At 46.6% G+C, this 12,519-nt stretch overlaps 2 protein-coding genes across 2 annotated transcripts in view; one reads left to right on the top strand and one right to left on the bottom strand.

The window, feature by feature from the left end:
• Window positions 1–9,097, bottom strand: part of LOC103672900 (zinc finger protein 420-like) — a 36,025-nt gene extending 26,928 nt beyond the window's left edge. The window contains 1 exon segment of the mRNA XM_040633070.1: window positions 8,915–9,097. Within this exon segment, the coding sequence (XP_040489004.1) occupies window positions 8,915–9,097 (183 nt within the window).
• LOC103657337 (zinc finger protein 91-like) overlaps window positions 1–12,519 on the top strand; it is a 686,132-nt gene that overhangs the window by 169,305 nt on the left and 504,308 nt on the right. The gene's annotated exons all lie outside the window — the stretch shown is intronic.

Raw genomic sequence — 12,519 nt, 5'->3', positions numbered from 1 at the left:
TCTGGTGTTTAAAACAAACGAGGTGGTCTCGTCACATTCCCTTGGCTCTTGTTTTCTTTATGTCCCTCTTTCCTGGGATTTTTGGTGAGCCTGGTCAATTAGCCCCGTAGCTGTCCACCCCTCCCTAGCCCCACCTGTCCCTTACTCAACACCAAGCAACAGGTCCTTCAATGTGCCTAGGGGCCGATGATCAATGTTCCATTGCAGCTGATATTAACTTCTTTTAATGGCTTGAGTCTCTGCCAGATAGCTCCCCCTGTAAGGCTCAAACGTCCTTCTTATTTCCTAAGGGTCTTGGACAGATATACTGGGTGATGTGCAGAAACCATCCCATTTCACCTGGAAGCTTCTTTCCATTGAGTTTCTCTTTGCTTGTAGTTTCTTTTCTTTCTTTCTTTCTTTCTTTTTTTTTTTTTTTTAAGATTTTATTTATTTATTTGACAGAGATAGAGACAGCCAGCGAGAGAGGGAACACAAGCAGGGGGAGTGGGAGAGGAAGAAGCAGGCTCCTAGTGGAGGAGCCTGATGTGGGGCTCGATCCCACAACGCCGGGATCACGCCCTGAGCTGAAGGCAGACGCCTAACCGCTGTGCCACCCAGGCGCCCCAATCTGTGCATTTTCTTATTCCTGGTCTACACGGAGCTGATAGGCACCTAGATGGGGCCTAAATAAGACCATTTTCCATCACTGATATCCCAGGACCAGACCCCTTCAGCAATAGGAATCTTTAACTCAACACCTTCCCAAGCATCTGTCACCAAGGGACTATTTGCAATACTGGCAGGCAGGTCTTTCATTCAAAGTGAAAACCGTTGATGACCTACTCTAAGCCAGGTTGGAGAGAAGGGATAGAAGGCTCTGGTTCGGGGCACCTGGGTGGTGCAGTCATTAAGCTTTTGCCTTCGGCTCAGGGCGTGATCCTGGTGTACTGGGATCGAGACCCATATCGGGCTCCTTAACTGGCAGCCTGCTTCTTCCTCTCCCACTCCCCTGCTTGTCTTCCCTCTCTCGCTGCCTGTCTCTCTCTGTCAAATAAATAAATAAAATCTTAGGAAAAAAAAAAAAAAGAAGCCTCTGACTCATAGGGGTAAATGGTTCTAAAGACCAAATTTGAGTATCATGTCTGAAAAGGTTTGAAAACTGGGTGTAAACATAGAGCAGAAACATCAGAACTAGAAAAAAAATCAATATTAATTTCTAAATGTAAGGAATTTCTCAAGAAAAAGACGATAGGGCTTTGGAACTCGCACGCCAGGCTTACCTGAGAACTGGCCATTTCTTCACCAAATCCTCTAGACTTCTGGCTCAGAAGGATCCCAGGAGAAATCACAGCTGCACCAGGAGAAAATGCCTTTAAAGCCCCCAACAGGGCGTCTCCACCCATTAAAGTCTTGCCTGCAGGCAGGACTTTCAAATGCACAAAAAGGCCCACTTTCCTGCCCTTTGTGTCAGGAGCTATTCAGAAACAATGAATTCTTCCTTGGAGACTAATCTTGGAATTTTTCCTTCTCTGGTTCACGGGGCCTCCCCCACCACAGAAACACAGAACTTCTGCTAGAGCAGAAAGAAGAAAGGTGTCCTGCATGAACCTGATGCTTCCAGATTCCCGTGGCAGTGCCCTTGTTCCCTCTCCTTGAGCAAGCCTGCCCTCTGGTTAAGCCTGTTTAACCCTGGCTTCACCTAGAATCGCCAGGAGCATTTAATGAAAACATCACAGTTGTTTCCCCCCTCACCGATAGACAGAATCTGGGGTTGGGGGGCACAGGATTTGATCCCTTCTTGAACCTACTGGGAAGCATTTGGGGAGGTGACCAGGCAAAAAGCACTAATCGGGGCTGTCGTTGTTATTCTGATTTACTCCACGCCTTGTCCAAGGATCACTATTTCTGGAGATTTACACTTTCACCCTCTTTCTGCTACGTGGAGGGAGCCACCCTTACAAATGGAGCTTTCCCTTAGAGATGCAAATGTCTGCTACAAAAATAGCCAGGTTTCAGAGCTCTTGGTCTGCTGTTTCTTCTTCTTCTCCTCCTTCTCTGCCTTCTCCACCTCCTCCTCCTCCCCCCCTCCTTTTTCTTCTTCTTCTTCTTTTTAAAGATTTATTTATTTGAGAGAGAGTGAGAGAGCAGAGACAGGAAGAGTAGCAGAGGGAGAGGGAGAAGCAGACTCCCCACTGAGCATGGAACCCACCATGGGGTTTGATCCCAGGACCACGACAGAGTCAAAGACAAGCGCTTAACTGACTGACACATCAAAGCACCCCTGTCTGCTCATTCTCTAAAATACCAGACGAAAAGGATCCTTATGCTAACGAGACATATGTTGGGGTGACAACATGTGCTCCGTCAGTAGGTAAATGGTTACTTTCATAACTAAGTGCCGCAGTCTTTTCCAAAGGGAAAGTACATTACTCACTCCCATCAGCAATACATGAGCATTCTAATTCCTCAACATGCTCCCTGAAATTTGGTGTGAACCTTTTTCTTTATCTTTCCCATTCTAGAAAATACGGGGTCGTTTCTCTCTGCAAAAAATGAAGCGGTCTTCCTGCAGTTGTCCTGGTGACTGAACTGAAACCACGTAAACACATAAAGCTAAACAAAATCAAAATGGCTACATTAAAACGTCAGCAAGCCTTGGTATTAAATCCTTTTCCCTCTCTTCTCCAACCTTCCACTCTCCCTTCTTAGCCTTTCCTTTCCAGCACTGGGTCCACCCTGAAAAGGTGATGGACACAGCTGGCTGCACAGACATAATTCCGGGTGGAACCAGCTAGATCCTGTAGGGATTTCCCGACAAATACCCCAGCCCTGCCTCTGGGGGGCTTGCAGTTTTGAAGGCCCTGACCTGCTGCAGCCTCTCTTGCTGGCGAAGTAATTAACCTGTTGTTCCTCTTGATCCCAGCTCCGGCTTCACGTTCTATTTTGGCTCCGAAACACGGATGTCAGGTTTTGACAGCAGAATGTGAAGAAGAGGAACACGTTTTTCTTCCTCCATTCTCAATTCCTTGGCCAGTTTAATATGTAAGTGGACATAAGACAGATTCACAAGGGAAAAAGAAAGTGCTTTCTTACCTACGGGAGCCTCAGAGACATGAGGCTCAAGGACAGGTGACTGATGCCTACAGGCCACTGTGACTTAAGAAGGGGTTGGGGATTTAGCATTTCAGAAAGGGGCAAGGATATGCACAGGAGAAAGGAGAGCAAATGTGTGTCCAACAATAGTTTCCCAACCAGGCAGGCAAGTCTGTATGGTCCAGAGTTATTCTGAGTCATTCGTGCTCTTCCGGATAGAGTTCCCCCATCTCACTTATTGATGGTGTATCATCAGCCTCACAAAACAATGAGACCCTTGCAGTTGCAGTAACAGAATACACCTAGAACACCTTTGTCAAAGTCCTTTGAAGTCCTGCCAATGCCCTTCCAGCCAACTTAGTCGGCTTCATATGTAGCAAGCACCTTTAGCCTGGGTCACTGATGAATCACATCGTCCTTTCGCATATCTACAGATGACGCATTTGTTCCTTAGAAGGCCTTGCGGCTGAACTCTCCGGCACGAGCTCGCCCTGGGCACCATCATACCCTGCTCAGCACCTCCTTCATGTCTACAAGGAGCCGCCGGAGTGCAGTTCATATAGCATAAAATCGTGAAATGTGTAAAACGAAGTGGCAATCTAGGTAATGACAAAAGAAATCCAAATAAATACCAGAGAGTCACAGCGGAATGGACTAAGCCTGCACCACTTTTACAATAGTAATATGGTCCGGATTTTCCGTGGAAACTTGCAGGATTCTAAATATTATGTCATCATTTTTTTTCCCTTTATGCAAAGGAACCTGCATGAGTTTGAGAGCTTTATTTCGGTCATTCCAATGTGGCCACCCGTAGGTCATAGTTTCTAAGCGGAATCCCAGATGCCTAGGCAGCTGTCGGCTTGAAACATTTTCTCCATGGTCTGGATAGAGACTTTTCAAGCTTCACTGAGAGTCCAGAGGTGTTTCCACTGGCAACCTTGGCCCCATGAGTGGCTTCTAGGCCATTACCGACAGTCCTAGGACTCCAGGTGGGCGAAGCATGAAGCTCCTATCCCACATTGCATCGGCCCCTCCAGCATCCTGTGCCAGATTCTACCTGAGCTGGTAAATATCACAGTCCCTACGTAGGTACGAGACAAGAAGAACCACTAATACTTCACAAACATTATAGGCTTCGGATCCTATTCTGATATACGCGGTGAGGAACACACAGACTTACTCTGTACAGAATTCAGACGTGCCACAGAACTTCTGAGTTTAGGGCTCATTATGGTTGTTACTCTGTGGGTGCGAAGGCCGAGGGGCCAACCCTCTCCTGGACACAATATCTCCCCTAAATCCTCTCTGAGATCACAGCTATGACCCCAAGCACTCTTCTCCTTGGGAGCACCTTTGGGACTTTTTAGACCCTTTGTAAAATCACTGGAATTGTTCTCTTTCCATTAGACTGTGTGAGGGAAGTGAACAACTCGGGCTTCATGCGTGCTTCCCAAATGCCAGCCCCTTTTTTCTCTTGAGTGACAATCACTGTGCATTCAGGCTCTTCCGTGTATCCTGGAGGAATTCCAAACCTTTCTCATCTCATGAGAAAACTGAACTGTTTTTCTCCATGTCAACCGTGTATATATTCATGCCTCACAGAGGGTTATGTACAATGACAAGCCAGTCAATTGTAGGTAAAACTGTAAGACAGAGAATCTATGCCAGCAGTAAATAATAAACCATAGACATACGATGCATCCTACTATAATACTATATGATTATCCATATGATTTTGTTGCAAATTAGTCCCAGGAGATAAGGTCAGAATCTAAACACAGTGTAAGATTGTCTCCTGAAGAAAATGAAGAGATGTTCAAAATCATTTGAATGTGTATTTCAGTATCAGATATTACATTGGCCAAACATTTACTTCGTGTGAGGGTTGTGATACACCGCTTCACAAACATGTTAACGCAAGTCGTTGCGCCTAAAAGCTTGTGCCCGTCACTAGTCACCAGAATCTCTAAGTGGCAACAGAAATAGTGATTACCGGGCACCTGGGTGGCTCAGTCATTAAAGCGTCTGCCGCGGCTCAGGGCGATATCCCGGAGTTCGGGATGGGCCCATGTCGAGCTCTTCTTCAGCTGGAGGCCTCTGCTTCTTCCTCCTCTCCCTCTTCTTGTGTTCCCTCTCTCGCTGCCTGTTTCTCTCTCTCAAATAAATTAAAAAAAAAAAAAGAAATAGTGATTAAACTTGCCACACTAGGTCCTGTGTTACTGCAAACTCAGGAGGGAAGAAGACCATTCACAGTGCAAGGCTAAGACCCACTGAAACACCTACAGTCATGACCACAAGCACAGCTAGCTGTAACCTGTACTCACTGGAGTAGAGGCATCTTACTTCAGGGGGCGTTGCTCAGGGACAGGAAACAGCACACACATATCCTGCATCTGAGGATAAGGCTCCATTAGGAAACATCCATGCTCTACCTGATGGCCCAGCCTAAGTCTCACCTTCCTGGTAACTGAATACCTATGGGGCCATCTGGTCAATCTCACTTGGGCACACTCTCCAGGACCAGGGACTCCTTTAACCTTCACGGCTGTCCTGTGTAGTCTGGGTTTACACTAGCACAAGAATCTGAATCTCCTTCCATCTTAGAGAAAGAGGCATTAGTCATCCAGGGCACTCTACTCCCTCCGTAGAAGCAATCGCCTTCGGGGTAGCCAGGTGGGAGTCCCCCTGTGTTCCTCTGACTGTGTAAAGAACACTGAGCAAGGCTAGAGATGCGAACAGATAGACACTGCTTGTTCCCATGGCAACTGGTCATTAGACAAACAGATGAAGAGTCATGATCCGAATCATCCAGGAATTCTTAGAGCCTCTGGGTACATGGCTGAATTCAGGATTGTGGAGTTAGTGGGAGGAAGAACAGGGGTAGACGGGGGACTTTGCATCAGTTGGGCCAGTTCCCTGTCTGTGTTGTGGTGTGAGCTCTGGTGTCACCCCTGATGGGTCATCCATGGACCAAAGAGTTTTTAGTAGCAGTAGTCATAGCATTCAGTTCACATTCTTCTTAAGAAAAGCTTTCTAATACAATTGTCCCAGAAAATTCTGAGAAAGAATTTGGCTTTTTCTTTCCTTTAGGAAATAGAATGGAAAGAAACTACACTCATGAAAATACTATGAACTCTGTGTTGATCTTCTTTGGAAGGGCTCGGGAATGACAGAGCTGAAAGTACCCCAGAGGCAGGGAGATCAGAGCCCGCAACCAGCTCCCCCCCAGCCCAAACCAGATCCAACCCCTTCTGAGGCTGTGTGCAGGTCTGGTCTGCCTCTGGGGTCTCCTCCTTCCCAGGACAGATTCGACCGATCACATTCTGTGTTGACTCTTCCTTTCATCTCTTCAGGGCTGGTGGTCACAATGTTCAAAATCCAAAATCTCATACGTGGGAGTAAAGGACTATACATTTTAGTGACTTCATTGCTGTTTTTATCATGAAATCCTGTGCTTCATGAGCCTTTCACACAGAATCCTGTTTCCCAGGATTGCCTTTTTTTCCCCCTAAACAATATGGCAGCAGTGATGAGTCCTTCCATGTGCTTCAGGACACTGGTATCAATGTGTCTCATGACACCTCATGTTAACTTCCTTCCCTTGGCTCAGGGTCTCTCTGCCAGATGCCCCCAGAAAACAAAGGCTGTCACCAATGTTTCCTGGGGATCCTGGCCTTTGCAAAAAAAGGTTCTAAATTAGTCCTGGACTGGCAAGTTTCCATTTGTTCTGTACTGTGCTACAGATATTCTCTCCTTTATTACTTTTTAAGTTTTAGCAAAAGCAAGCAAGGATCATATAATGACTGTATGTTCAGGGTCTTAAAATTCTACAGGGTAACTGAGGACAAAAGACAAATGACATCATTTCAAGGAAATAATCAGGCGTTTGTTGCAGTAAGGAAGGAAGTATTCATGTTTCATCCTGACTTTACCTTTCCCCTTCCCTAAGGGTATTTATAACCTTCCCTTTGGTGATAATTCTGGAAACTGAACAGGGTAAGGTATTGTTGCTCCCATCTTAAAATCAGATATCTTATCCTAATTTCTCATTCACTAGTACTGGCAAGTAGAGTTAAGGAGCTGAGTATTGGAAAAGCTTCATAACTATTCTAAAGCATCCATCCAGACAGAGCATCTACGGATGCCTCCGTGGTTCAGTCTGCTAAAGCATCTGTCTTCAGACTCAGGTCATGATGTAAGGGTCCTGGGATCGAGTCCCAAGTCAGGCTCCTTGCCCAGAAGGGAGTCTGCTTCTCCCCCTGCCTGCTTTCTTTGCCGCTCCCCATTTGTGATCTCTGACAAAAATAAAATCTTAAAAGAATAATAGCATCTAGAGAAATAATATTCTATAAACTTCTGTACTGTACTATCTACCGAGCATGGTACTGGATTTGAAATTAAAGAATCTCCAGCAACAGTCATGTTGCTTTTCTTATCAACAGATCTTGCCATCTCTAGTGTGCATCCTGTCATCTTTTTCGGAACAGGACAGAGCCCTGGGCACATGAAGAGAAAGGAGACAGTAGCCACACACCCAAGTAAGGGCAGATGACAGAAGCAGACGACACAGACGGAGGCTGAAGATCAAAGGACAAAACTGAAGCTTAAAATGGGGTTTGGGAAGCTCTGCTTGAATGGAATGGTTCTGAAAGCCCATCTTTAATTCTCTGGTGGTCACCGAGGGACAGCTCCTGTCTCATTCTTCACATGCTCCTACATCCTCAAGGACTGACCTTCTGTTCTAGTGTCTTCCAGGGCAGTCACGGTGAAATCAAAAGGCCTCCCCATGGCCACTGAGGGTCTATGTGAACTGATTGCTGTTCCACTGCTAGTGGAGGCATGTGAAAAATCTGTACACACAGGGAGCTTCTCAGTGTAAGCCCCCATGTGATTTATTCCTTTTTGATTTTTGAGTGCACTTATATCGTGGAGACAGAACAGTCTGGTACAACATCAGGAATGTGGGGGAGACTGACCCTCCCCTATGAAATCTTATGCAGACCAGCCCTACCCATCGAGACTTACCCACTGACCACTCTCGGACCCATTCTCAGAACGGTACCTGGGAGCTTCACTGTTTGCACTGGACTCATGGTAGAGTAAGTTGGGCCCCTTCATCAATACCTAACTGATGCTAAAAGTGCCAGAATCCTTGGGGATGGGACCCTGGAGATGGTAGATCTAAAATCTACACAGGGGATTTCAATGGGAAGCCCTACCTGAGGGTGACTTTTCTAAACAGTGTTTGTGAACATTTCATGTATATACAAATCACCTGGGATTTCCACTAAAAACAGATTCTGGGTCTCTATACTCAGATATCATGAATCCCTAAGTCTGGATGAGACCCATGAATTTGCGTTTTTATGTTGTAAAGCATTTTATTTATCTGAGACACAGACAGAGAGAGCAGGAGTGGGGGTATTGGCAGCAGAAGGGGGAGGAGTAGACTCCCCAGGGAGTGTGGACTCAGACAGGGGCTTATCCCAGGACCCTGAGATCATGACCCGTGCCAGAGGCAAACAGTTTAGCAATTGAGCCACCCAGGCATCCCTAATTTATATTCTAACAACCGTCGAGGTCCCTGTCCACAGACTGCATTTCCATTAGCACTGAGCTAGAGAACGCAGAGCACACAGAGTCCCTCAGACCCAACCATCATGTGTCACCACACATACTGCCATGCGCAGTGAACACTACTGACAGTTCCAATGAAGATACTTTCTGCTGATCCTGGAAGGCCAGTTAGGGACTAGATGAGGCAGTGGTGTCTGTGCACAGCTGTTTGGGAGAAATGGTATGTGCTCATGCATCAACGGACTGTTTATTGAGCACCTACTACATGCACCAGGTATAGGAGGCGGCCCTGGGCCCAGGACACCGTGCTGGGAATCTGACATACATGATACAAGCTAATCTCTTGGAAGCCCTGGGAATTGGGTACCTTATGTTCATATTTTTCCAGGAGGATCTGTGCTGGACGAGCCACCGTGGGAGTAGAATTCCCTTCTTTCTTCTTCATCATCAGTCACCTTGAAAGTAATGTTGGATGTGACGGCTCATATAGAGAGAGCAGACTGGGAGTGAGAAGAGTGGGTGAGAGACTCTGAGGGAAATCTGATGCATCCATCATCTGCATGTATGTATTTGGTGAATTTTCATGTGTGGACTATCAGGGGATATCCCAAGAATGGAAGGTAGGGTGCTCTGTGTTCTCTTGGAAGCGCTGTTTTAACTAGAAAGGCAAAACTGAAAATGCAGTTCTAAGTATTTTCTTCTCCTTGATCTGAGTGTCAACCTCAGGATAGTGGGAATGCCAACTCGGGCCACCCAGAGAAGGAGCTCTGTTCTCTAGACTGTTCTGCGGAGGGAGGATCAGGGATTGGCAGTGGACCGTGGAAGGCAGTTCTGTGGTCTGAGGTCATTTTCCACAGAATCTAAACTGACAAATCTGTCTGAGGCTCTGGCAGCCGCCTTTACCAGAGGGACTATTCCCACTGAGAATTCTGGAGTAGCTGAGCTGTTTCCACAATGTTAGGGCCCCAATTCTGGAAGAGGAACCCAGGGACCTCAGAAGGTCTGCTGCAGAGGTGGGACTAATGGCTGCCTTACGAGTTCCTATTCCACAGCGTGATGGTGGATGCCTAGTCCCTGATCCCTAGCATTCCGAGGTCCTCTGCATTGGAACAGGCGCCTGACTCAGGACCGTGAAGGGCTCACCTGCGTTCTCCTCCTGCGCATGTGCGAAGTTTGGGTACCAGGAAAGGCAGAAACCGGAGAGGCCATCCAAAACTCTGGGTGCGATAAAAATTACGCTCAGTGGGAGGACTGGTCTGTCCACAGCCTCTGGCCCCACCTTGTCTGAACTGGGAACTCAGATGTCTGGTTTTGGTTGAGAAGCCACTGGAGGCGGTCCTCCGGAGGCCTGAGGTGGTGAATGGAGGTGCACAAGATGGTGGACTTCGGCCCTGAAAGGGGCTGTGTGTGTCACAAGTCCTTCATGCGCATGGGCAGCACTCGATGGTAACACTCCGGCCCTTGCGCGTTGAGCGGTCATCACCAGGGGTGAAGGCTGGGGTCGGTTGGCAGAGAGTCGCACTGGTGTGCTGTGCGCATGTGCAAAAGTGGGCGGAGCCAGACAGGGAAAACTGTAACGTTGAGTCTTCCACCCTCTTACACTGTGGGCGCAATATTAAGGCCACAGGAGAAAGTACTCAAGAAGAAACGTGGTTCTGTGTGGTGGTAACACTTGAACGGATGTACCTTCAAATTTTCAAGACTTACTTTGACCAGCGAATTGTTTCTTCACATGGTTAGGCATGCTCGATGTGGGGGAGGTTGCAGTGAGGTCTTCACAGACACACCACGGAAGGAAAGCAAGGCCAGTATCTGATGGGCAGCGCCTGAATCAGTTGCCTTTTTCTGGAAGGCCTAGTTGACTGGATTGGTTGAGTTCCTTTTCCTCCATTCCAGTGCATTGACTGAACATGTGGGCTGCTTGCAGACGCTACAGAGACAGTAGAGTCACAGGAGTCTAATGGCTTCCCTGTAATTTAACAGTGGAAACATATTTGGTAGAATATTACATTTGTCTGTTTTGTTTTGGTGTTTGATTTGCAAGGCTAGGTCAACAATTGTCCCCTCACTGTTAGAACGCACGGTCAGAGGGTCTTGGAGTGACTCACTTGGTAGAGCTGTCTTAGGCTCAGGTTAGGATGCTGTGGTCCTGGATTCAAGACCCACTTCTGGCTCCAAGCTCAGCAGAAAATCTGCTTCTCCCTCCCGTTCTGACCCTCCCACCTAATCCTGCTCCTTCTCAAATAAACATTCAAAAAAAAAAAAAAAATCATGACGGTGCAACCATCTCATGTCCCAGAATCACGCAGATAAGTCACCTGTGTATAAAGATCGGCATTTCATGATGTGGGTCCTAGCCGGAGACAGATGCATTTAACTAGGCATGTGCATAAACAAGGGGTGTTTCTCCAAAGGTGTTGTATTGTCAATTACTCAGGAAATGATGTTTTGGGAATGCAGTAAATCCATTTATAACAGGATATCACTGCCATCATATAGCGTTGGTTCAGGAAAACAATTCAATGGAGAGGAAGTATCTGACAATATTTACGAACACTGAAGCAACACCAAGGTATTTTAGTGCCTGTGTGTTAGACAATTCCAAATGGAATTTCACATCTACTCTGAAATTGCAGGAGGAGGAGGGTACACCTCAAACTGACCAGCTGTTAGGTCTAAAGATCAAGCGATCACTACTGGGGACAACTAAGGGAGATTTTTATTTTATTTAAATATTTTCAAAGTTTGTATTCTCTCATTTTTATTTTACAGTTCAAGTTATGCCTATGTGTAGATGTTTTCTCTCACTACCGTAACCAATTTTCACAAATTTAGGAGGCAAAAAAGGAACACTCTATTCTTTATATGTCTGAATTACAGTGGGCTTGGCTGAGTTTTCTGTTTAGGGTCCAACAAGGTCAAAATCAAGATTTCATGAGGGATGGAACCATCTGTGTAGCCTCTAACAGGGAATCTACCTCAAGACTCCTGAGACTGTTGATGGCATCCATCTGCTTCTCCCTGTTGATACTTACCCTCTCCATGGTCACACATTGTCCACAGTATCCCCAGAGATAGAAAACATCAACTCTCATTGTTGACTCACACTTTTACCTGTGTATTCCATCGAAAAGCTTACTGAGTATTTTATGTAAGTGTGGTTATTGCCTCATGAACTGAAATTACAAACAGCAGTGAATTGTGAATCAAATGCAAATCAGGGAATTAGTGAGAATGAATGAATGAGTGACCTCCTGGAACTCCATCACCCAGAGCTCTACCTGTCCTCGCCCTCTGCCTCTGCGCCACATGGTGACCTGAATCTCCACACCTGTCGATGTCCATGAACCCTAGCACTCTGCCTGCAATGACCCCTCTAGGCTTCCTCACGCTCTTCCACATTCATATTGTGCATTTTAGACTTTTACACCAGTAAACCCCTCTTCACCTAATTCTAGAGCCCTTAGTCTAAAATCCATTGTCCTGGAATCTTCCATTCTTTCCTCCTCCTCTGTGGTCATTTATTTACCCTCCACCCCAATCTTTCTAATAACTTCTGCCCATTTATTGTGTCTTTTATATCGACTGCCCTCAGTATCTCAGCCATCATTTACCAGGACTCCTTAGTTTCCTCATGGCCCCACACCCATTATGCTCAACCCTATGCTCCCTTTTTCCCATGGGCCCTTAAGCCTATTGATGCCCACCCGTCTCCCAGCTGTGAACATCCCCTCCACCCACATTAAACCCTGTGTCCATTATGTTCCCCTGGCATCAACTTTTTTCCCCACCATTCATCTCTGCTCACAGCACTGGGCACCCCCGGGCCTCCATTCACAAGCACTATCCCCCTTACACCCCGATGTT

Source organism: Ursus maritimus, unplaced genomic scaffold, assembly GCF_017311325.1.
Source record: "Ursus maritimus isolate PB19 unplaced genomic scaffold, ASM1731132v1 scaffold_19, whole genome shotgun sequence".
Classification (NCBI taxonomy): domain Eukaryota; kingdom Metazoa; phylum Chordata; class Mammalia; order Carnivora; family Ursidae; genus Ursus; species Ursus maritimus.
The sequence above is the reverse complement of the archived record's forward strand: the minus strand, read 5'-3'. Positions and strand labels throughout refer to the sequence as shown.